The following is a 24,439-nucleotide window of genomic DNA, read 5'->3' on the forward strand; positions in this document are numbered from 1 at the left end:
CAATAATTGGCAGACAAGGATACACGTTTACTATTTTCATAATTTATTTCATGATTAAACATAGAAAATAATGCAATATGTCCATTTAGACTGCGGCATTAAGACATTTAAATAAAAAAAAACCTAAATTAACCCACACTAATGTTTAAGTTTTCACACATTTATGTTAAAAGTCAAGCCACTACAACTTCAACCTTCATTAATACAAAAGTAAAACAGACAATCTCGGTGCTTTGCAAAACAAGCAGCATTCACAGGTCATTTCCTTCAGTGATGTCATTATTACAATAATGTGTTGTGTATGACAGTTAAGAACGTAGGCATACAGTTCATATTTCGATGCATTAATTTGAACACGCTGAGGCAGAACTTGCTCGTAGGGGGGGAACAAAAGAGCGGAATGACGGCAAGATTTGGTCCAAGAGACGAAACCAAACACATCTGGCTTGTCTGGCTTATTCCGTTTGTCTGCAGAGGAAACTTCCTGAAGAGAGCGAACGCTATACGAGAAGTTCTACTCTGAGAAACGACTGAAACAATAGAACAAAAGAACGGTCGGGGTCTCGAGTAAGTGACGCGTATTCTCCACTAGATGGCGCGAGAGCCTTGATTTTGGGGCGGCGGCTCCAGCTCAGCATCACCCTCACTCATTTGTCTGCAGGCTGGACTGTTAGACCTTTGCGCGCTGCTGCACCGAAGACACGGTCACGCTACAGACGAGGTTCATGTTTCGATTAGATCCAGATGCAGGACGATGTGGGTTTACAATGTTCATCCTGTTAAACCTCAGTAACAAAAAAAAAAAGAAGAAGCCCTCACACATCATGGCAAAGAGGTGACTGATAACCACAACAGGACAGAAATAGTGTTTGTAATTAAAAAAGTTGTTCCTGATAAACCCACTTCAGTTTGCCGGTAACGCATCATGTGACATATTGACGACCAAGAACAATTTGCGGCGCCTACTTTAGAAACAAAATGCTTAGACAGTTCTGAAACCAAGAAGTGTAACCCTGTTAATTAGTTTGGAGAGGAACCGATTCATTCTTTACTGGGGAAAGAAAAAAAAAGACGACATATTGGCTTATAATGTTGCACTTGGCTGATGGCTTAGTTAATGTGGCATTTCAGCTCTGATCTGCTGAGTTTATGTAGAAGGAATCAAAATAAATAATAAAATCACAAGAGAGAGAGAGGGGGGAGAGAGTTGCAAGAAGGGCAACGGAGGTGCGAGGAGACAAACTGATAATCAGGTTAAGGCCAATTCAGTCCTTTTGAACGGTGGACGAGCATGAACGGGTGCAAACGGTGCAGCGAGGCGTGACAGGAGCCCTTCCCGTTTTTTTTTTTTTTTTGGCTTTCCCCCCTCTCAGTCATCGGCGACAATGGACAGAGCACGCAACTCGCTGAGCTTGGCCTCCGTCTCCCTCTCCCTCTGCTCGTCCGTCAGCCCTGCCTGGTCGATCTGGTCTGTTAACTCGTCGAAGATCTTGTACATTTCGGTGAAATACACCACCTGAGGGACAGGAAGTGAAAAACAACAACTTTAAGAGTGGTGGTAAGATGAAATGCTACAGAATGGACAGTTGGCTCTCTAAATTCTCACCCATTTCACTCACAAAACCTAACTTGGCCCTTTACTTAACACCAGTCTGGCTCTGCTGGTCTCGTAAGTCTTCAACCTCGATGAAAAGATATCAAACACCTCCGACAAAGCCCCCCCCCCCCCCCCCCCAAAACCCAGACCTTCAGCGGGTAGTGACCCTGCCTTTCTCTCCCAATCTGAACAAGAGATGAGAGTGTTCACCGAAAGCTTTCTTGACACTTCCCACCCCTGCTTCTTCCCCTTAGTTCCTGAGTCAGGCTCCCCGGAGAGTTGCTTTGATGATTAATAGACTTTAATCACATTACAAGACTCCAGAAGAGTAGGCAGAGAATGAAAGTACTGGGAAATACAAACCCCATGAAACCCACACACACACATTTCAATATTTATTTATGCAACAATGCATACGATATCATTCTCTTAAGATGGCATCAGAGGCTGATTTGTAGCCGCATGTGTGTCTTAGTGTAGGATGAAACGGCGTGACAAGCCAAGTGTTCGCTGAACAATCACTCGCTGATTCACCCAGGCCCCGATGAACTTACAGAAAAAGAGTTGCGCATCTGGTTTAGATATCAGATTTGTAGATTTGACCTTGTCTGCCGAATGGAAAAAGTTTCTAACTCACCTACCAGGAGCCTTTTGGTAAGAGTCTGACAGCCTTTTGTATGTTTATACCAATATTTGCCACCTAAACCACATGAGTGGGCCCTAAGTACTGGGTTACTGCTGTTTGTGGGGGTAAAGCGGATATTTTTTTTCCCCTCAAAGTGGCTCGTTGAAAGAGCCATCGGAAATGTCCGTACGACCAGTGATGATTACGTGCACCAGATCAGTGTCTGGATGCCCCCTGAAGCAAAGACACTCTGCTATTACAATTAGTCTGGCCACCGCAGGGAAGAAGCCCGGCCTGTGACCACCTACTGCACAAAGAGGAGTGTGTGGGTAAGCCGGTGCCTGACCTCTGTCGGGGCCTTCAACGGTCCAGTCTGCCTAATATTTACACAGAGAAAGACCACATCACAGCTTAGTTTACTCACCGTGCTGCAACAATTAAAGTTAAAGCCTATGCATCATAGCCTCTTCTATCTGTATCTCTTCTATCATTCAATGAGACCGACGCTTCAGGAGACAAAGAAAAGCACAAAGATTTGTTTTTTGGGGTGTTTTGAAGAAATACACACACGCGGGAGAGAACGCATAAACTGCAAGAATGTTTTAGCGAAGACAATGTCTCAATTCATCAACATCTGTACAGGTGGACAGGTCAGGCTTGTGTGTCCCACTGACAGCCGCTGGATGAGGCTCATGGTAGCGAAGCTGCAGGCTGACAACAAAGGCAGCCATTGTGCCGGAGCTGCTGCCTCTGGGAGCCCAGCGCAAACAGCGGCTGGGAGGGAAGGGAGTGGAGGACGAAACCCAGCTCATGCAGCAGGCTGGGGATGAGCTCCGCTGGCCCACTGGCCACCCACGCGTGTGTATTGATCACGCATGTGTCTTAGCTAAATGAACTACTATGTTACGACGTTAGACTTGTCTGCACAAAGTACATCATACAACTCTGTAGTTGTCATTACGCCGGAGATAATCGGGTTTGTTAATTAGGAGTGTGCCAGTCGCTGTCCCAAAGAGGAAATGACATGGCTGGGCTGGTCTGGAATGGGGGAGGGGGGGACACGGCGGCGCTGGCTCGAGACGCCCAGCTGCTTTATTTAAGAGCAGCAGGGGCTCCAGGTTACAGGGAGGCTGGCAGGACTGCAGCGGAGGCAGACGACAGACGAGGCCTTCCTGGGCTAAACGCAGCAGTGTGGGCCGTCACTGGGGGTTAATCACATTAGGACTGTGTGGAGGGAGACAAGCTGCCAGGATTACACACTCCCCTCCCATCACACACATGATCCACTGCTCCGAAGGTGCAACGACCCACTCAGGGTTGGGGTGTGTATGTGCCGTGCGTGCGTCTCCAGGGGGGAAATCACTAACCTGTGCCCGGATGAGAGCCTCAAAGCTGGGCTGGAAGTAGTCGATGCGGCTGTGAAAGAACTTGGGCATCTCCTCCAGTAGCTGCTTGTTCTTGACGTCGAAGTCTTCTCTGACCGGCCTGAGCTCCTCTCTGGCCTGCGCGGCGTGCAAAGCAAAAAAACAACACGACACACACCGCCGTTCATTACCTAACATCGCGTCGTCACTAACTTCAACACTCTTATACTTCAGACTACACATTAAATGTTCTCCTGTTAAGAAGGGAAGCTGATTATGAGGAAAACAAACACTTGTAAAGATAAACTAGTTACTTATAGCACCCATAGTGTCATTTTCTTATTGTTCACAAAAGATATTTGCCTAATTCCCACGGAGAAGCAGTAGGAAAAAAAGGCTGTAATCACGACCACAGTGAGGAGGAGGAGGTAATGTGGGCAGACTTGGCTGTGAGTGGACTCCAGCACCACTGATCTGTGTGTGTGAATGTATTACTGGGTAGTCTGCAGAAGGCTCGGAGTTATGGAATGCACAATGAATATGTGTGAGAGGGTGAGAAATTTTTATTAAGGGGAAGGGAGAGAGGGGGGGGGGGTGGCTGCTACATTGAACATCCAACATATTGTTTACGCACTTCATTATGCTGCGCTCTATTCACCTTGGCTCCTTCTTTTTTTACACATGCCGGTTGAAATGGCATCCCGGTGTTTTGTCAGGATCATCTCTTTAAGTGCAGAGGGATTCAAAGGGCAGGGATGCAGGGGCCCTTCAAGGCTTTGTTCCCCTGACAGTGCTTTTCTCAATGTGTGTGGGTGGCTCGCCATGTGAGGATGTGTTAGAGGCAATCGCATAGGCAACACTGCAGCGAGCGCGCTATCTGTGAATGTGTGCGCTTCTGTAGTGGCCTCATGGTGTGTCTATGTGAGAGTGTGTGTTTACAATTCTCAATTACGTGCCTGTAGATGTGCAGCAGTGGCTTTTTGAAAAGGCACTACTTGAGAGGCTGGTAGCTTGCGTGGGTGAAGGAGCGCGCACATGTACAGTATGCATGTGCTCAACTATTTTTGTTCATATCCAGTCAGCATTTGTGTCTTTCTCCACTTATTATGCTACGCGCAACTTGTGAGAGCAAATGAACTCTGCACCTCTGTAGATAGAGGGAGCATGCAACCAACACGTGCACGAGAGCAGGCGCGCCACACACACACACACACACACACACACACACACACACACACACACACACACACACACACACACACACACACACACACACACACACACACACACACACACACACACACACACACACACACACACACACACACACACACACACACACACACACACACACACACACACACAGTACCTGATGTAGTTTCACCATCACTGGTCCGGTCTTTTCTTTCTCTTCGTACTTCTCCACTTTGGATTGCAAACGTTTGTAGTCCTGCAGCGCCTGTTCCCGGCGTTTCACCGCCATGTTGAGACTCGGGAAGACGCTGCTGTACCTGAGACAAAGGAGCACACACACACAAACACACACACACACACACACACACAACTTTAGTATTTCTTCGACACCACAGCAGGAACCAAACATGTATGGAGGGATGAAAACACACAATTTAAAAAAAAAAAGAAAAAAAAAAAAAAAAGAAAGAAAAAAAAGAAGGGAGCACCGAATTTTATGTGGAAACAAATTTAGTGAAATTATTAAGAGCTTTCCTTGCTCTATGAAATTTGTCGGCATCCATTCTGTGCCATCCCCATCTTCATAAAAGTCATTATGAATTAATAAAATCCTTATCCTTAACATCTTTATTGTAGAGGCGCTCTCAAACCCCAGAGGACAGCGCTGCATTAAGCTGCAGCTAATCTATTATCTAATTACTGTAGTTCAAAATGCCATGAAACAATTCATTTGGTGACAATTATCATATTCCAAATGAAAATATATTCTTGCGACGAGAATCCAAGTCTTCGCCACTAAAAATAGGAAAACACTCATCTGTAACTTAGCAACAGGAGTCTGCGCTTCATCCTGGGACTTGTTGCGTTGGTTTTATGGCTGCTTTTAATGGGAAGCAGGAATACTATACAGAGTAAATATGAAAAACCTCCTGAAAACATTCCCCAACTAAAATACATTTTAACCTGGCTTAATGCTGAAAAACGCACACAATTTAAATGTTAAATAAATTTTTAGTTGCGTGGCGTTAAGGGCTGCAATCCTCACTCGTGCGTGGCGTCTATGCATTTCTCTCCGCTTCCTTTCTCCGTCGTTTAGTTTGAAAAGGCCACGTGCCGCATTTACGAGAGGAGTGTCGACGCAAACAAGCCGTGAGGCGATAATCAAAACTCCCAGCAGAGATAAACAAATTTACAACAAAGCGCAGGAACCGTAAAAGAAAGTGTTTTGGAGCCGATTCATTATCTCGCATTTAAATGAGTGACGACGGTGCAGAAAACAAAAAAAACAGGCCGGGAGATTTTTACGGCAGGTGTCTGTCCACGTGTGAGTCGGCGATAAAACAATGGTAGCAAAGAGGGAGATGTGGCTTTTTCTGAATGACTCACTACTATAATAGTTTATTACATCTGCCTCTGCCCTCTCTGTGTTATTAGCCATCCAATGTGTGGGATAAATGATTTACTTTCCTCTCCCTGCCAAACTCTCGTCCTCCTCTATGCAACAGATGAGGGAACTGCAGAAAAGCTGCCGACCGGTTGTGAAATACTTCATCATCTGCGCGCGAGCGAGCGATGAGACTCGGGGCCCTGAGTCTGAGACAAGCAGGGATTGTTTCCGACAGGAAGTTGAGCAAGGAGTGGTCTTGTATCATTTCAGTGACATCACAGCGCTCCGGCTCAGCCCTGCCCCGCGGCCCACGCTCAAACAGCTATTTATAAAATACCACATTGGCCCAGTTACGGCAGGGGTGGATGCCGATCCTCAAGTCTACTATCTGATTCCTGCTCCAGTGTGCACACAGCTGAAGTGCCAGGGGATTATGTAACTGCCCTCTTGGCACGACTGCACTTCAACGCCATTCTACTGGCTGATGACAATGCAGAGGCAAACCAGCTTTCAAATGACACAAAGGCCGCCGACTGCATTCTCGCCAGCGCACTTCACTAAACAACATGTTGTTATTTGGTTACCGTGATAGCATGTTGCTCTGTCACTTGTGTTTTCAGGAGAGTAAACCCTGAAGGATCATTTGTTTGTGGTACTCACAGATAAGAAGGGGCCAACCACAAAGCCAATAGCTGCTTCAAACATTTCCATCCTTCACAATCTGTCAAGGCCGTTCTAGAATTCGACAAAGGGGTACAAATGTGTGCTGCTACATTCAAAAAACGGTTGTTTCTAGATTTCTACAAACCACATTGACTCAGCAGCGACACTGGTTGAAGCCCATTGTCCTGTACATTCTTTCTAATGATAGCAGGACTGAAACTGATCAGACGCTGGACGTTTCCCCTCTGCGTCTCTGGCCTTGGCTGGAGAACTTCCGGTCCGCCAACTAGGTTTGCTTTTGTGGTCTCACAGTCTGGCCGAGGCTCGATTATGGTTGAGAGCGTGGGGCTAAGGTCACGCCACTGTTCATGTGACAGGTCAGGGTGTGGTGAACGGGCTGGATGGAAATAGCATCTGGAGCAGAGAGCTTGTTTACGAGCAGCTGCCAATCCACAGAAAGACCGGCCTGACCCGTCAGCCAAGCCCCAGTTTGGCCTAGACACCCTCAGTCTGGGACTTTGGCTGCCCCACTTGACCATCACCAACAAAAAGACATAAAACCAAAACCCAAAAAAGGGAGAGTGAATTGTTGTGTGTAAATGACAGCCTCCGATGCGTCATGTTCTCAGACGCAGAGTTAGAGAAAGTTGCGTCACGGGGCAAGTTTTGTTAAATACGCCTGCTGTGATCCAGAATGATCGTCACCTGACATGTACAAATGGTTTGAGAGCAGCGAACAAAGGGAATGTGTGTGTGTGTGTGTGTGTGTGTGTGACGTCCATGCAAGCAGGCCTTCTTTGTCTCAGGAGGGTTTGATCTGTTACAACTTGACTTTTGCTTTGTTGACTGAAATTGAGAACTCATGCGGCTGGAATAGTTGATGCACCAGATAAGCTTGAACAGACAAACAGTCCAAACATCTAACATGGATAAAGAAATCCAAAGCCAAAATGAGAAAATTTAAGCAACTGAAAAAACTGAAAAAACTGAAGAATCCATTAGCTGCAAAGCTAGGGTCATGTAGTCCAGCAGCTCCAGACCTCGGAATCTGCTCCAGAGACTGCTTTCCCTCTGACTGAGCGGGGTGAAGGTGGCTTTTCCAGCCGTAGCTCAACCCCGGCCAGAGGTCTCAAAACAGGCTTGACATCTGTCTCACTCAAAAGAGCAACGGAGCAGAAAAAGGGTTTGGTTAGGAGGCCTAGATAACACACAAATGCCTCACCAAATGCCTCAATGCCCACGCACTCCCCCCTCCCCTCACATAAACACACAGTGACGTCATCCAGCGACCCCACTGAGTGGAGGAAATTCAGATCTGGTCCTGAGGGACAGGGGCGGGTTGCTGCTGCCTTTTATTGGTTAGCTGTTGATTTGTTTACTGTACATTTTACCACAGAGTGTGTTGCCAAAATTCTAAACAACAATCACACAGACACACTCAGGTACACGCACACACATGCACAAACCATTCAAGGTCTTCCATTAACATTCTCCTTTTCAACATTTTACTTCTATTTACAATGGCACAGGATCACCAACAGAGTATTTTGAGAAGAAATAAACAATATGTAATATTCATTAGTGGTGGACTAATGGAATCTTAATGGAGGCTTTAAAGTATGGCAGCCTTTGTGTCTTGTTTTTTATTAAGAGTAGACTCGTAAATGCTTCAATAACGCTGTGTATTATTACGGAAACAACAAGTAAACGAAGAGGTCAGTTTTGTTTGGCCAAAGTCATTTGTGCACTTCCTTCCCCTGCTCTATTTCAGCATCATGTGAATGCCTAACTTTATGGGCAAAAATGCCACAATGTTAAGAAAGTCTCCCACCAATCCTAATCTGTTTGTCCAATGTGGGGTTTGTTTGCATGTGAGTGTGCACTGTCCTGAGACAGTTCTCCTCCTCAACCAATCCACGGCCCTGGGCCCAGGAAGCTGGGCCCTTTGCCATATTCAGAGCCAGCCCACACGTCCGCCTGCCGCCCACCAGGAAGAGGAAATTAGAACCATTCCATCCTGTCATTGCTCCGCCACCAGAGCATATGAGGAAGAAAGGGCTTAGCACACGCACACAGACCCAAACTAAACAAGTCTTTACACAAGAATCTCTGGCAGACATAAACCTTGTCGTTCATTTTGAAAACTGTCAAAGTTTGAGATAAAGCTGTAGTTGAAACAGGAGCCAATGCTCTCCAACACAACATGTGTTAGTTCAGTCATTTACAAGCCCGTTCAAACGGTGGCCTCCTGGGAGGAGCCAGGAGGAGGAAGCAAAACCTTAACAAGCCCGCCGGAAGACGGGTGGGATTGTCCGACCACTCCCTTCAGAACCTCTGCTTTCTCTGTACATGTGTGTGTGTTTGAAAAGCTGAAGCCCAAGGAATGGAATAGTACTCACTGCCTGCTCAAATGGGGGCGAGTATAAGGAATGAAAACCAAATAAACTTTCTTCCAGACACACTACCGCCACAGCAGCACTGTTCAGTCCATAGGGTAGCGTTTTACAATCTGTATTACTACACAGCAGGTCTTCCTGTACTGCTGCACTACAGTTGTACTTTCCAACACCCCACTGTGTGGAGCAGAGTTGGGTCAAAATTATATAAATGTTTTGTGGCGGTGGACTTAACCTTCCCAGCGATCCACAGTGGGGAACTCTGCATCAGAATGCTTACGTTACAAAAGTCCTGCAAACTCCTGTTTCAAATTAGGAGCAACAATGTAAAGCTGGTCTGATATAAACAGAGATATCTAAACATGAAGAACTGGAGAACACGATGAGGACACTTACTTTTTCAGAGGGTCAATTACAGTCTTCTGGATCTGGTTGACCTGTAACAGAATTAAACGTTAAATTGAGTTCCATGAAGTTTTATGTTAAACAAAATAGCTTAGACAGCTCTGTGATTAGCAGCTAAATAATGTTACCCCACAACCATAAACAAACTGTGCATATATCAATCAAAGCATGCAAGAAGAGGTGAGAGGAGGGGGGGGGGGGGCTTGCAGAAGAACTTTCATGACGTTGACTCTTTCATTGTAAAGAAACCCCGAGGAGAAACCCTTGAATATTCATTCAGCTTGCGATACAAAAGGATGGAACTGTCTGGGGACGGACATGAAAGCAAAGCCCAACTGATTTTAAATCCTGTGGAGGGTGGGTTGCTTTACAAGATGAAAGTTCTTTGCAAACAAACATTTTAACAATAACAGTTTATATTTTCCTGAGTTTTCCTTCTGGTTGCCAGAGTCGACAGGGGAGGGGAGGGGGGAGAGGGGGGAGTGTTAAATGGAAGTAAATGAACATGTCATCTCCAGACCCCCAGCACCAAAGTCTCATCGACAGAAGTTGGTGCACAATTAATAAAGTTCCCAGTGTCATTTACATAGCAGATTCAAAACGACTGTGTGACTCCGTCTGTAAACATGACAGAAGTTAACCTGACAAATGACTCAAGTGGAGAGCAACGCTAAGACGACTGAAGGAGACACGACAGCTGCATGAGAACAGTGAGCAGCTCCAGTAATCATATGTTCACTTGCTATTGGAAGGACAGTCAATCACACAACAACAAGGAAGCGAGATCGCAGCTGTGCTTTGTTAAAATGCCCTGACCATCTATGAGAACATACACCAACACTCGCTGCTTCACGCAGGCACATTTCCAAGTACAAAATGGTTGATTGTGGTTTGAGGGAAAACAGAGAACCAGTAACAAATAAGTACATGGGAATTCACATTTTCTTTGTTTTACATATTCACACCAACATCCCCTCCTCCCTCCCCGACTTCAGCTGCTGCGCTGCTGCTTCTAAGGTGAGAGCATGCAGCGAGCAGGGAGAACAACAGCAGCAGATTTGCTTAAGCATGCTGGTGCCCTCTACCCTCTGCCCCTTCCCACAGAGAGGGGGGGTAGAGCTATTCCTCAGAGGCCCAGCACAGCCGGAGGCCGGCGCTCAAGCAGCAGTCTCCATCAGTGAGTCACGGGGCAGAGGCCATTCCGGCACACAGGCCTCCCAAAAATACACACAGATCGCAGAGGAAATCAATATCCCTCCAAACGGAGCATCCTCTACTTCGCTGCCGCCATCTACACTGGGGCTCAGCTTCAGCAGCAGTGTGCCGGCGGGGCTGCGTGCCCTCCTCAGCCCCAGAAATAAACACACAGACCTGGGCCACTGCTGCCTTCATTATCGTTGCACGTTTTATCTTCTGGCTCTCTCACTTGTGGACCCTGAGGCAGAACATCCTTGTCTCAACGCGGAGAAGAGCAAAGGGTGGATGCTTTTGTGTCTGTTTTACTGGAGCAATAGAATTTGCTGTTGGTGCCGTCAGAATCAACAGTCAGCTTGAAGGGAGAAACTGGAATAGTTCTGTTCTCTGCTAGATTTGTAACGCTGAAGAAACCTGAGGTGATATTCCAGATAGCAGACTGAGCAAGAAGTGTTCACTGGAAGTGCTTTGCTTTTAGCTCACTTTCAGCCATTTTTCAAAAGCATGGAAGCCCTGCCCACACCAGGAACTGGGCATTGCTTTAAGCCAATACAGATTTAGCTGGACTGAAAAAGAGGTGCAAAGACAAAATGGTGGGACCTTGTTGTCAAAATCCACTGTGGATGAATGTGTGTTACAAAGGCACATATCAATATGGATGATGACACTTGTCCTCCACCTGTGAGGAAGTGCACAGTGATTCAAAGTGCCTGCCTGAATCAATGTCCAACACCCCATCACCCCAGAAGGCAGCAGTAAATGCTCCGCTGCCATGAGATATAAAGACATCATGGCTGTGCGAGAACACCGAGCAGAAAAGTTGTCAAATCAGGAGCCAATGATGACCAGACACCCCTAGGTTTTGACAGAGATGACCTTTATAAACAGTCAAGGAGGAAAGGGGCTTGGGTAAGCAGAGGGACTTTGCACCTTTTTCCTAGTTCCACATTCAAAATACAGTAAAAATGTAAAAAAAACAAATAATATGAATCTTCTATGAATATTCTATAAAATCAGAACATTGTAGAAGTGACCCTATCTTGATAACACCTAAACAGGCAGGAATGCTCTTCTGTGAGCTCGACCAAGCCGTAACCTCGACCGTAGTATGCATCCCGGGGTCAGCAAACCTCAGTCCAACCCTGCATTCTACATTGTCTAGTCACTGAAAATGTCTCCTGAAAAAATTTGCTGAGCCGTGAACAAAACCACACTATGAAAATAAAAAACACACTGCAATAGTTGCTTTAAAAAACAGCTGGAATATATAGTTAGGGAAGTAGCGAAAGGCTGAAATCCGGGTAAATATTTTTTTAACGGCTAAATCCATAAAATGAGAAGAAATAAGAAAATGTAGTGTGTAAAAAAAATCAGTTGTGAAATACTTCTATGGCACAGAAAAATGTGAAAATAAAGGATTTCTAGGCAACAAATATGAAAAGCCCAGAACACACCAGTGCATGGCAATGAGTCAAGAAAACAGAGAGAGAAAAAAAAGTCAATTGTAATATGCCTCAGTGTGATCTCCTGTGTACCTGTATTTTTCCCTCTTTAAAAGTCTACCTTTCACAACGTAATGCCTGTAGGATGCACACATGCCATGCCACTGTGATTCACATCAAAACTTCCTGTGGCGATGACTATAATCAGAAAGCTGAGGTACACACAGCATTCGTGTTATATTCTGAGGAGGCCTTATAACTCAAAGAGAGAGCGCTTCACAAAGCACAACCGTAGCAGATCGGGGGTAGAATTGACTGCATTGTTCTGAACAAGAAGTGGCTTTGCGTCACCTGAAATACTCCCAGAACCGGTTTGAGCCATTACTTTGAAATACAGTTTGATCACGTTACGTCATTGGTTCAAACTGGACAAGCGGTGTGTCGCGTCAGTCATGACAGAATTGGTTTAGAATCTGCTTGCGATATGCCATACTGTCCGTTTAACGCACAGAAAGAGAACAGCAAATAGCCAAACTAGGCTTTCTGTCTGAAGATTTTTGGGTGTTGCCTCTCTGTATATTGGAGAGGAGGATATTTCCCTGTTTGGAAAAGCCCTTTCCATTGTATGAGTTATTGGAGATACCAGTGAGTCACCAATGCATCACTTTTCACAGCTGATAACCAGTTGCTTGAGCTTATAGAGGATGATGCCACAGATGCTTTTAAATACAGCAGAAGGAAAGACATAAGGAAAGCTTTTAGTCCACAGACTGCCCAATATTGTCAAATATGAAAACATGAATTTTCAACAAACACTCTAGTTTTCTCCTTGGTATGTGTGTAAACAAACATTTCCCAAGATACTAAGTCAAATACCATCCGCAAAAGCCAAAGAAAAAAATCTGAAAAAGATAGCAAAACAATGAGGGAGATACTAAAATGTGAAAGTGAGACAGATTATGACAAGGGGCCTGACCTTCTCCACGTTGAAGGTGTCCATCCGTTTCATGGCTGTTTCTAAAGCCATCATGGACTCCAGGAATGCCTGGTCCTGCTCGCAGAGAGGATTACTCAGCAGGTCGGCAGAGATCTTCACCGCCGCCTTGGACATGGCTGAGAAACACAGAGGATATTGTTAGAACCGCACTGCTACAACATAGTGAAAGATAAGTAAACACAAAGACAAAAAGGTGTATTGTATGACTCATATATTGACACAGACAAGAACAACTGTGATCAAACGCAGGCTTTGAGCATTTTTATTTTTGTGGCAGGCTTTTTAAAAGTGATCTTTTTGGAACAGGAGTAAAGAGTAAAAGTAGAACGCCGGCTGCGCATTGCCCCAAATTGTGAAAAAACTCTGAGGGGGTGGTGGGGCAGGCTGCCGCAATGAATATTCACCAGTGCACCAACAATCTGTGCAAATGTTTCTACCCTGACAGCACCAATAACTGTTAATCTGCACTCCTGCCACTTTGTCTCGGGCACAAAGCACACATCAGATTATGGCTTCACTGTCAAAATAAAGGAGCCGCACTGATGAGACACAAGCTGTCAGGAGAAGATGTGGTGAAAATGGGCTCCATCAAGACTCCTTGGTGTTTTTCACACCCCCATGGGAGGCTCAAGACCCATTTTCAACCAATCAATTAACTGCTTTTTTTTTGCATTTCTATCCATTTGACACGGAACAAATTGCTTGATTTGACCTTGTATGATATAACTGAAAAATACATTATTATTTGGTCTTGAAAAATAAAAGGTGAGCCAAGGGTGGCGTTCGCCTGCAAAATGTGGACAATAGAGTCTGAAAGAAGATGACCTCTCGGGATGAAAACCACACTTATCCTTGTCTCACCGTCTTTGTGTTACATGATTTAGCAAAATTGAACAATGTGGACCATAGCAGCCATTAAGCCACCATTGCTCACTACCTAATTGCCAGTGAGATGAGTGGAGCCCCTGTATATCCCCGCCCTTGTTTTGAAAAATGATGGCCGATACGGGGAAGCTGTGTTGTGCGTGCGGTGCTGACACCGGGAGTGGGGTCCGCGTTCTTTGTTTGGTCGTGTTTGCTGGAGACAGACCTGTGCAACAGATGGTATCCATTAACAATAATGAGGGTCTGACAGCTACGACACTTTGATGATGCAGACATCCATATTCCAAGGCACAAAGCAGAGGAAATGAAGAAGCCTCTCACACCCCCGCGGTGCCCTCGCCGCCCACCTCCGCAAGTCACTACCTACCACAGGCCGTGACTACTGCTTCTGTACTTCAGAAGTGGACAACGACATCGTCAGCGAGCAAAAATTAAAAGAGTAGAACAAGTGTTTTTGTCACGTGAGCGTACGTAAAAACAGCAACATTAGAACCATTCAGAGAAACCAAACAAAGTGACAATAAGATGAAGGCCTCTCCTGCCTTATTTGTAGCGTCATTCAAGGCAACAAAGAGAAGATGGCCATAAATAACCAAAACACGCAGTATGTGCCATTCGTTCTGATCCTGAAATACCTGTCGAGCAGCGAGTATTGTCAAGTATTACAGCTTTAGTAAACAAGCGGAGATCAATGGCACACCGGGATGTAATGCACAGGCCGGGGGGAGACGCACCTAAATCGGCCTCCGTGCTTTTCTTCATGTCCTTGTGAAGCTTTTTCGTCTGATCCTCCAACCTGTGAGACGAGAGAGGGAACAACCGTCAGTGAGCTTCTAGTCTGCTTCATTCTGGATAACTATTGCAGGGAAAATAGGAAGTGCAACCTTTAAGTATAAAAATAACAATCTCTACACATAATCCATGGCGTTCACAGACTCAAAGATATAATTGACAAGTACAAAAACAAAACCAAAAGAGAAAGCAGCAAATAAACCTACAAAAGGAAATGAGTGTAAAAAAAGACATGGTTGCTAGATGGAATTACACATATCATTGATTCCACATGAAATGTTATTATAACATCCGTTAGCTAATTAAGAACACAGGGAAACTGTGTGTTACTGTGAACTACATTTGCGCTCAAAAGCATTAATGTCTTCAATCATTCCACAGCACCCATTCCAATGATGGGTGTTAAAAATGGCAATTACCAGACTACGGAGGCTGAAACACATGCCATTCATTATATCAATTAAGGCAAACGAGGGGTTTAGGAACTCCCCTGAGACCGCTGTCATATCGCTTCGACTGGTTTGATGAAAAAGGGAAATTGGAGAGGTTCCATTTCCATTTTTTGAAGTGACAAATTGTATTAACTGAGGAGGACGCAGTTGTGTTGCACCATAGGTTTTCTATGTGGGTACAATAACCACTGACCACAAGTCTGAGCTTAAAATCAATTTGGAATTTCTCCAAGAACAGGATCGATATTTCTGTGCACATAATGAATGAATCCCACAATCTTTCTCTGCGGATTTATTGACACATCTGCAGATGTCCAATCTTTAAACTTCTGTATTTGGAATGGCTGCACGAAGAGGCTGTAAACCATAATGTCAGATCAGGAGTGAAAAAAAAGAGAGCGTTCAAAAACAAGTGCACGGCCACTTAATCGCAGAATATAGACTTTGTCCTGGATGCCTTTCTGAAGTGAAGAACAAGTGAGCAGTTGGCACAAGGTCATAAGATCTGAAAATTAAATAAAGGCTTGTAACTAAAACATCTCACAAAATAGTGGCTGACAGGGCAAGTTAGTCATCAGTAAGTAGGTTGTGGAAATAACTGTATAATGCCCACTAGTTTAAACTTCCTTTCATACGGTTTTGTGTCCTTCGATATCGAACCGCAGAGAAGTGGTCATCAAAACAGAGGAACAAGGACGAGCCAAAATGGTGCCAGCCACGGAGATGCAACTGTTGCAACATCGTGGGTGAAAGCATCTCACTATGTAAACAAACTAACATGCTCTGAGACCAAATCCTGTGCTCTCACGATGTGCTCTTACAGTGCGTGTTTGTGCATGTGAAACTGACTCACAACCAAGGTTCCAAACAGTAACTCCCACATTTAAATGTGTTGCACAATGCGGCTGCATCTTCCCTACGCTTTCAACACTGACATTGAGGGAGCCAGTCTGGATGAGTGCCAGGTGAGCCTGGAGTCTCTTTCCAAAAGGTGCTAATAGAGCGGCCGAGCTGAACAGCTGCTGCTCCTTGCTCCTGGTGCCCCCATGTTGTGCCTGTGCAGTCACAATTAACCCGCCCCATCGTGTACTGACAACTGGACACACTCCACCGCGTTAGATACATCACATTCACACGTCATTTACACACAAAAAGCCATCATTTTATAAGATGCACATTCAGATGAATTCTTTCTAAACCCCTACCAGTATCAAAAAGTAAAATGAGACAACAGCACAGTGTTTTTTAAACCAGTACTAATCCTGCAATGAACACTTTTGTCCACTAGGAGCCAGAAAGCCCACGACAACTCTGCACCAGTTTCTTTGATGAGTGTCTTTTGGTTAAGTAGTGATCACTTGCTTACTGGATATGATTTTATAACCAGCAAAAATATTGAGCCAAGAGTTACAAAGGTTGGTGTTGAGTCTCAGTGGGTTTGGCAGTGCTGGTGAACCTTTCACATGCCAGCAAGTCAGTTGAATCAATGTAAACATGAAAAAAAAAATTAATAACCCAGGATCAGGCTGACCCTACAAACACAACACAACACAATTCTACAATAATATTCAGGCCTTTAGATGAACTATGACTGATATGATTCCGATCTCAACGGAAAATCTAAATGTCTGTACATGCCTGGACCTCTGACTCACGTATAAGATCTACTGGTGCCACACCTCTCTGATACTGGGCCCATCTAGGCAACAAAACGCGAGAGCGGTGCTCCCACACAGTCTCCAAGGCCCTCAGGGAGTCTTGTTAACCTCAGCCTCCTTGTAGGAGAAGGCCCAGTTGTAGTGAGAATTCAGGTCTTGGATCTTTCAACACTTATCTCATTTCTTTTCCCCACGGAAAGTGATAAGAAACTAAATACTAAACTCAAAGTTGCCTTGTTAAACAATACCTGTCAAGATGTTATCATTTCACAGTTACATGGAAATGAAATCTCATGTTTGTGTTGTTGCAAGAGAAAAAGCGCGCACACACATCAACTTAAAACCACAATTACAAATATGACTACGTCTTTTTTCTTCATCTACTTGAGAGTCGTTTCTGTGGCCATATGATGAAAATGCAAACTTACTTTTGGAGCTTGTCATATTCTCGCTCGAAGTCTCTTTCAACCTAAAGAAGAAAGAAAATAGCATATGAAACATTCAAGATTGTAATTGGAATGTTTTCTTTGAAATTAATGGTCAATAACATAAGCCAACATGATAATCACAGAGCTTTCTTAAGCATGTCTCTAAAACATGCTAAACACTGGTTATGGAGGTAGCAAAGGTTCCTGTTTTGTGGTTCTGTGGGCTTATGGATTTAAAAACATTGGCCAAAACAACAAGGGAGGTAGTTGACACTTTGTCATGTGAAACTGGGCTGCCTCTAACCCACTCCCTCTTTTTTTATCTGGGATGGTACAGGAAGCTGGGAGCCCAGTCTTACAGAGCCTGCTGGGCCACAGGCCCATTACAGTGGAAGTGGTTTTCTTCAGCGAGCAGAACACCCACTCATTGTCACTTCAAGGTACCCAGCTCAGCCCCCTTGCATGGCTCAGACAAATTGTCATCCTGTACATCTTTCAGTTGAGGCACACTGAGGACATGATTCAGAATACTGTGTACCAATATGAATATGTATACATTTGTGAAGTCCTGCAACTACAACTGAACCTTAACCCTCACAAGAACACAATTTAAACCATTGCTTTAATGCCCAAAATTAACTTTTAATCAACTAGGCTCCATTTAATTTGAAAAGCTTCTTGATTGATGAAACCCCCAAACCAGAGGAACTGGTGACTCACGGTTTTAGAGACAATCTGCTTTTTTGGCTGTCCAATCTTGAAGGGAATCCTGAAATGAGACAAAAAGAAGTGAGGGGACAGACAAAGGCATGAAAAAACCCGACCTGAAAGACCTTAAGGATCAGCTGCTCAGACGGACATCAGCCATATGGTGAGGACAGGTCTTGGTAGTTCTCAACACCATCAACTTAGAGCATTTAATCTCTGCGACTGTCTCGCAAAAAGTCAAAGCTTTGTTAATTAACTTCAATCAACCAACGCACATATGGCACCCACTGAAGGCAGATATCACTTGAAAGAAGTGGTTGTGTGATCCTCTCCATTTCATGTCCTTGACATGTCTTATGCTGTAATAATGTATGTTATGTGTACTAGTCTAGTTCTCTCTAATTGGTACAGACCGAGACTTGCCATCAAAAACCACTGCGACCAATTTAAAACAGCAAAAGCTTTGGTGTAACCGCAAACGGGGTTGAATACGCGTAAGAAAGTACTCGCGCCCAATTTTCAGAATGAAATACAAACTTTTCTACACTCTTGAAAGAAAACACACAGAGATCCTTGCTATAGTTTTCGTAAAGGAAAAAAGATCTCTCTTCCTTCTTAGTTAAAAAACATTCTTTTGTCCTCATTTCAAAACATCGCCTGTGCCTTAATAAGTTGCTGCCAAAGCGTCAGAAAGCTTTGTGAATCCAGACAAACGCTGCCTTACCATCACTGCATATGGCTGCATATTGTCATTGATGTGGCACTAATAGCCTAAAATCCAAGCTATATGATGGACAGTTGCTGCTGACAGGCTGGGTGAGGCAGCAGCTGCGTCAAAAGATAGGTGTGTAGACTAATGAGATGGAAAAGAGAGGGTGTGATGTAGGTCCTCGTTGTGCAACCAGTGAATGCCAGTGATGTGTGGGGAAGATCCTTTTGATGACAGCTCAATCACAAAACTCAACATGGTCAAACCACAGCAAGATAAATCTAATAAAACAAATAAGATTTCGTTTGTTTAGAGCCACACGATCCAGTGCGTTTTGATTTAGTTTGGCTCTGTGTAAATGCTCTGCTCGGGTTGTATCCATCTCCAGCCGGCTTATCCTGTTTTCATTGGAGATTTAGATTAATAAAGCCCATTTAGTACCAGAGTTGTCATTCAAACATGAGAATCAGTTTCACCTACTATGTCATCATTAGGGTGAGCCACAACTAACATGGAAAATACCCAGTGAAATTACTCAGCTCCATCTCTCATGACTCACCTTTCTCAGCTTACCTGAATGCAACGCACTACGTCACATTAGGGCGCTTACGCAGCCCGAGTGCTTTGATGAAGCATTCTTTCAGTTTGAACTTTCCAAAACAACAGCAGCAGCATAATGGATTTCAATGAATGTAACTTGAGGCAGGAGCCAAAGGAACGTCGCAAATATTACACCAGAAAGTTTAGCGCTTGACGTGTTGAGACTCTTTTCGTAACACCTATTCTACTGTAGTAGTGTAAGTATACTGGATGGAAGAAATCATACATGCATACTACAGTAGTCATTTGTGATCTTGTAGTTTCTAGACTTTGGCAGGGAAGTATCCCATTATGCCTTGTTCGGTGGTCCGGTCCAAGTGGTTGAGTGCCAACTTTCAACCTCTGTCCCTCTGCCTGATTCAGTTTCCCTGTGTTTGACATATGTTCTCGCCATTTCAAACATTGTTCATCCGTGCCAAATCCCACATACACTGAATGATGGATGTGTACGCAATGCAGCCAGGGAAAAACTACGCAATCACAAAGAAGTTTCGTAAGTGGTGCAAATTAGTCATAATTGGTAGTATGCATCAGCTTCAATACAGGTCTGACAACCCTGATTGTGTCACTGTCTTCAAGGCAACAACTGTAACTTTCCAATAACTGCTTCCTGACTGTGACGGCTGCTGACAAATTCTGTAGGCACGGAAAAGCCCGGACAGTAGCTGAAACTACACCTAGACAAATGACGGATCTTGTAAGCTGTGACTTAAATTTTTAGTAACTTTGAGTAAGTAAATGTTTTTGAAACGGAGTTGCTGGTTCCTCATTTATCTTGCATCAGATTTATTGCTTGACAAGGACCTTAACTCAGTCGTGCACTTGAGAAAACAGGCTGCTGCTACAGTGACGATAGCCATGTCTCATAGTAGACAAATTGGCATCTAGAATACAGGCAACCTGCCCACATACAGTATCTGTGTGTGTAAAGGAAATTGAATTTGGTGTTTTACAGGACCTCCAAAATGGAGAAGCGTCGGGGAACGCATTTCCACACTGGTGCACATAACACTGTAACAATCTTAGATGTTTGCTCCTGTTTGGTGTGAAAAATTATAGCATTTCAAACAAACTGACTTCACCGTTCTCCAAGAATTACTCGGGGAGGAAACGTGACTGCATTCACAACTCTTACAGCAAACCTGGACCTTCCTGTTGAGCACTTCTCAACAGGAAGGTCAACGCAGCACCATTTCCATAAAAGAAGAAAATTTTGGCCAGGCTGACAGAGACCCAGGATTAGTTTTGTTATTTTTTGAGCAATTTTTGCCTTTATTGGACAGGACAAAAAACGAGAAACAGGAAGTGTGGGGAGAGAGAGAGGGGGAGTGACGTGCAACACAGATCCCCAATTGGAATCAGACTGGGGACATTGCTATTACATGGCAAACATCCCACACCACTGATCCACCAGGACAACCCTGGGGTTTCAACCTTGACACATCAAGAGAGTCTGTCCAAAACAAACAAGATATTAGGGTAGACTTCCATTAATGTATTTAAGGCTTTGCTACCCTGAGAAAAGCAGAGATTCTGCGGTTTTATACATACAGAGTATTGCTACTGCTACAAGGAGCCATAGGAAAGCGGTCACTCATTTTAACTGCACATGCGAACAGCGTGTTTTTGGCAAATGCACAGAGTGAGAGTGTGCTAAGCAGGGAGAAGGAAAATGTGGCATGCTACCAGAGGGACAGAATGAGAATGTAGAAGGATGTATTCACTGTTAGAATCATGTCTCATTTTGCTACCAATGCAGAGATATTTCTGCAGGGTTGATCAAATTTACAATTGCTGCTGAGTAAAATCAGGCAAACACCGATCCGACATCTGAGAGGGAAAAGGTCAGGCCACAGGAGAGAAGATGTGCTCCAGCAGCTCAAGACCAAAAAGTGTTTTCAGTACAAATACTGATGTAGTCTCAAGTTCAACTTGAGATTGGCCCAACATTAAGTCATAAATTCTGCGTAGAATTTGATAAATCTTATCTACAGTCATTATTGTCCTCAAACACATTATAGTACTTAGAGCCAAAGATTCACTGATTCATAAATGAGTCACTGCCCACTAAATTCAAATGTTAAGCAAATAAGACCACATTCTCAGGCTTTGGTGGGTTTTTAGGAGAAGACATTAACTTGGTGATATTAGCCAATAGCCTTCTTTCAGACCCAAACAGATCAAAAACGTCTCTGTGAGACATAACTGCAAGCTTGGTCCATTGGTCTTTCTGAATTACAGAGTTATCTGATCTTTACTTTAATAGGGAACACGTCATAACCACTCAGAAAGACGTAGGCACGAACAAAGACGGGACAGTCTTCTCTACTAAGGACACATTATGCATCAACTGGAAGAACCAATGGCTTTTCATTAGAACTACAAATGTGTATGCCATTAGGGGGATAATGCATCATCCTATCTTGGACGCTCTGTGCAGCACAGAGGGCCGGTTGAAGATGCTGGGAAGTGGAATTGTTCCGACGATGACCCCAAAGTCAAACCTCTCGCGTCATAGAAGCGAATGTGCAGGCCCTACTGGAATGCATCAGTCAGCAGAGTCCATAAAGAGCTCTTTTCACAGGACGTACACCCCACTCTTGACCTTGTGTTTGGCGCTGCGTGCTGGTGGAAGCGTCGCCTGCCAGCTATTGACTGTCCCACTGAACTGAGTGCCGCTGGCTTCCTTGCATGACCACTGGCCCTTTCTGACCGTTATACTTCATAGGTTGTCAGGAAGTTGATATATACTGTATGCAGCAGATATGCATTGAAGGGGATTGTTTCATTGATTCTGCACATTTCCTCTTGAACTGTTCTGGCCAATTGAGAGAAACAACTGCAAATATGAACAATTCTGTCTATGCATTATAACATCAGCAAGCAACTGACATTCGGATTGATATGATGAATCTCCTGATATTTGTGAATAATTGGAAAGGGCATTATGACATTTAGGACTTGCAATTTTTCTGCACATCGTCTTAGTAGAATGTAGACAAAGTCGGTTCTCTAAGCACAGGGAAGCTCATCCAAGCAAATTTGTTATTATCACATTGGCATGACACACACGTTTCTCCTCTTGGTCTTTCACTCCCACAGCAGATTTAACAGTATTTGTTTGGTGGTATGAGCCAATAAATGCTACACCATGTACAGGGTTTTATTCACCTCTGACATTTATCCTCAAACCGTTGGAGACACTGCAGGATGTTTTTCATGTTTAGGTGATGCGAGATACTCACAAGCAGTGACATACATGCACAGATATTAGATCAATTTACAACTCTGGTACTCACAGATCTCCAGGCAAACTGGGGGCTTGCCAGAGAACCAAGCAGCAGCAAACTATGGAGCGCTGACAGAAACTGTTCATCAATATCTGTCAAATACAAGCTAACTAGGCTAGCTTACTTTTGTTGGGCAGGTCACTGCTCATTCAACCCCCAATATGTCAGTCACATCGAAAGGAGGCAGCAGAATTCACTCATAGCCTAAAACCTACTTCACTCTGAATGGCAGCTCCATATTTGCAACTGTTCTGCTGCATCTCCAGTCCTCTCAGAGCTACACTGTCGTTTCTTTCCGTTTCCTATAACGCTGTTGAGACTTCAGGGTATTTCTCATCATCTCTGTGTATTGTTAGACTGGGCTTGTGTTTGTCTTTATTGCCCCTTCAAACTTCATTCCATTGTCGATCCAATCGATGCTACCTGTGTGAAATGTATCTGCACTGCAAGGAAACAAGGTTCTGGTGTAGATCTATTGGAAGACGGGGTTTCGTTGTTCATGTTTTCCTCCATCTGGCTCTAAGATTGGATGCACATACATTTATCATTTTCCCATGATAACCTTCTGATATTCATGGATGCAATACAAGCGAGCCTCCTTACGCACTTGTGGTACAAACTATACCACAGTTCAACTGAAAGAAACCGCAGACCACTTTGTACTGGTGAACTGGGAGAGGAATAATAAGTGCATTCGTCTTTTTTTCCCAAATTATATCTCTGGATTTGGAGAGATCTTGGACTTTGGCCAGCAAGCTCTGACTGGGACGTGGAATGAAAATATTGGTTGATTTGAATAAAGTTGACTGAGAAGAGAGTCAAGCACAGGAAGAAATAAGTATAAGTGATATGAAACTGGTCACCAATGTATTACGTGTTATAGAGAAAATGTATGATTAATAGAACAAATAGTTTATTATTCAGAGTCTACTCAACACACCAGAGGAAACGAAGCTACTTCGCATTAACTTGTTATCGCGAGAGCAGCAAACCAAACTCCTAACCAGTTGCATGTCAAATGCTAATATTAGCTCCTAACTACATACGATTCCTGAACACATTAAGGCTGTCATTCTGTATCTTCGTCATTTTAGCTTTGCAGGCGTTTTAATACTTTACAATGGGAAACAGGTGAATCGCCGGCAGTTACACAAACAGCTTCGAAGTCTAAGTGTGGTTACAGCTGGTCAACTAGCAGAACTAGTTAACTCTACGACAGATCAAACACTCCACCTTGACAAATACTCGCTGCTTATTTGTCTCATTAGCACTAAAATAAACAAGCCAGTGGAAGTTTAGCGACATAAATCGTTCACATATCCCTTTTCAAAGACTAAGAAACCTTTAATTAGCTGTATGCATGAACTCCTGCTCACACTCCATTCTGTCCCTGTAGCGGTTCCAGGAATTAGCCGGAGCCGCTCGAGAAGCCATCAGTGTTTACATGGTTATTACCGCAGTGGTTCGCGTTACATGTTCAACCGAATGCGCTAAATTAAATGTATAGTGGAAATACATACCAACTCATCTTGTGTGAATTTATATTCCGGTTTCATTGGGTAGTTTTAGTCACTTGTGTGGATCTCATCCCTTCCCGACTAGGAAACATCGGACATAAAACAGGAAGTCGGAAGTTGAGCCGCTTGGTTTCCT

The 24,439-nt window shown here is 44.1% G+C and overlaps 1 protein-coding gene across 1 annotated transcript; it reads right to left on the bottom strand.

Moving 5' to 3' along the window:
• Window positions 1-24: 24 nt before the first annotated feature.
• Window positions 25-24,439, bottom strand: bin3 (bridging integrator 3). Its single transcript, XM_076150780.1, has 9 exons — window positions 24,307-24,439; window positions 18,200-18,248; window positions 17,480-17,520; window positions 14,884-14,945; window positions 13,244-13,380; window positions 9,623-9,663; window positions 4,956-5,097; window positions 3,590-3,724; window positions 25-1,516 (listed from the first exon to the last, which is right to left on the bottom strand). The coding sequence occupies exons 1-9, from the start codon at window positions 24,312-24,314 to the stop codon at window positions 1,370-1,372; spliced, it is 762 nt and encodes a 253-aa protein (XP_076006895.1). The 5' UTR covers window positions 24,315-24,439; the 3' UTR covers window positions 25-1,369.

The sequence above is a fragment of the Genypterus blacodes genome, unplaced genomic scaffold (genome assembly GCF_046128005.1).
Source record: "Genypterus blacodes isolate CSIRO-AG114 ecotype Tasmania unplaced genomic scaffold, CSIRO-AGI_Gbla_v1 ptg000053l_1, whole genome shotgun sequence".
Taxonomy (NCBI): Eukaryota; Metazoa; Chordata; class Actinopteri; order Ophidiiformes; family Ophidiidae; genus Genypterus; species Genypterus blacodes.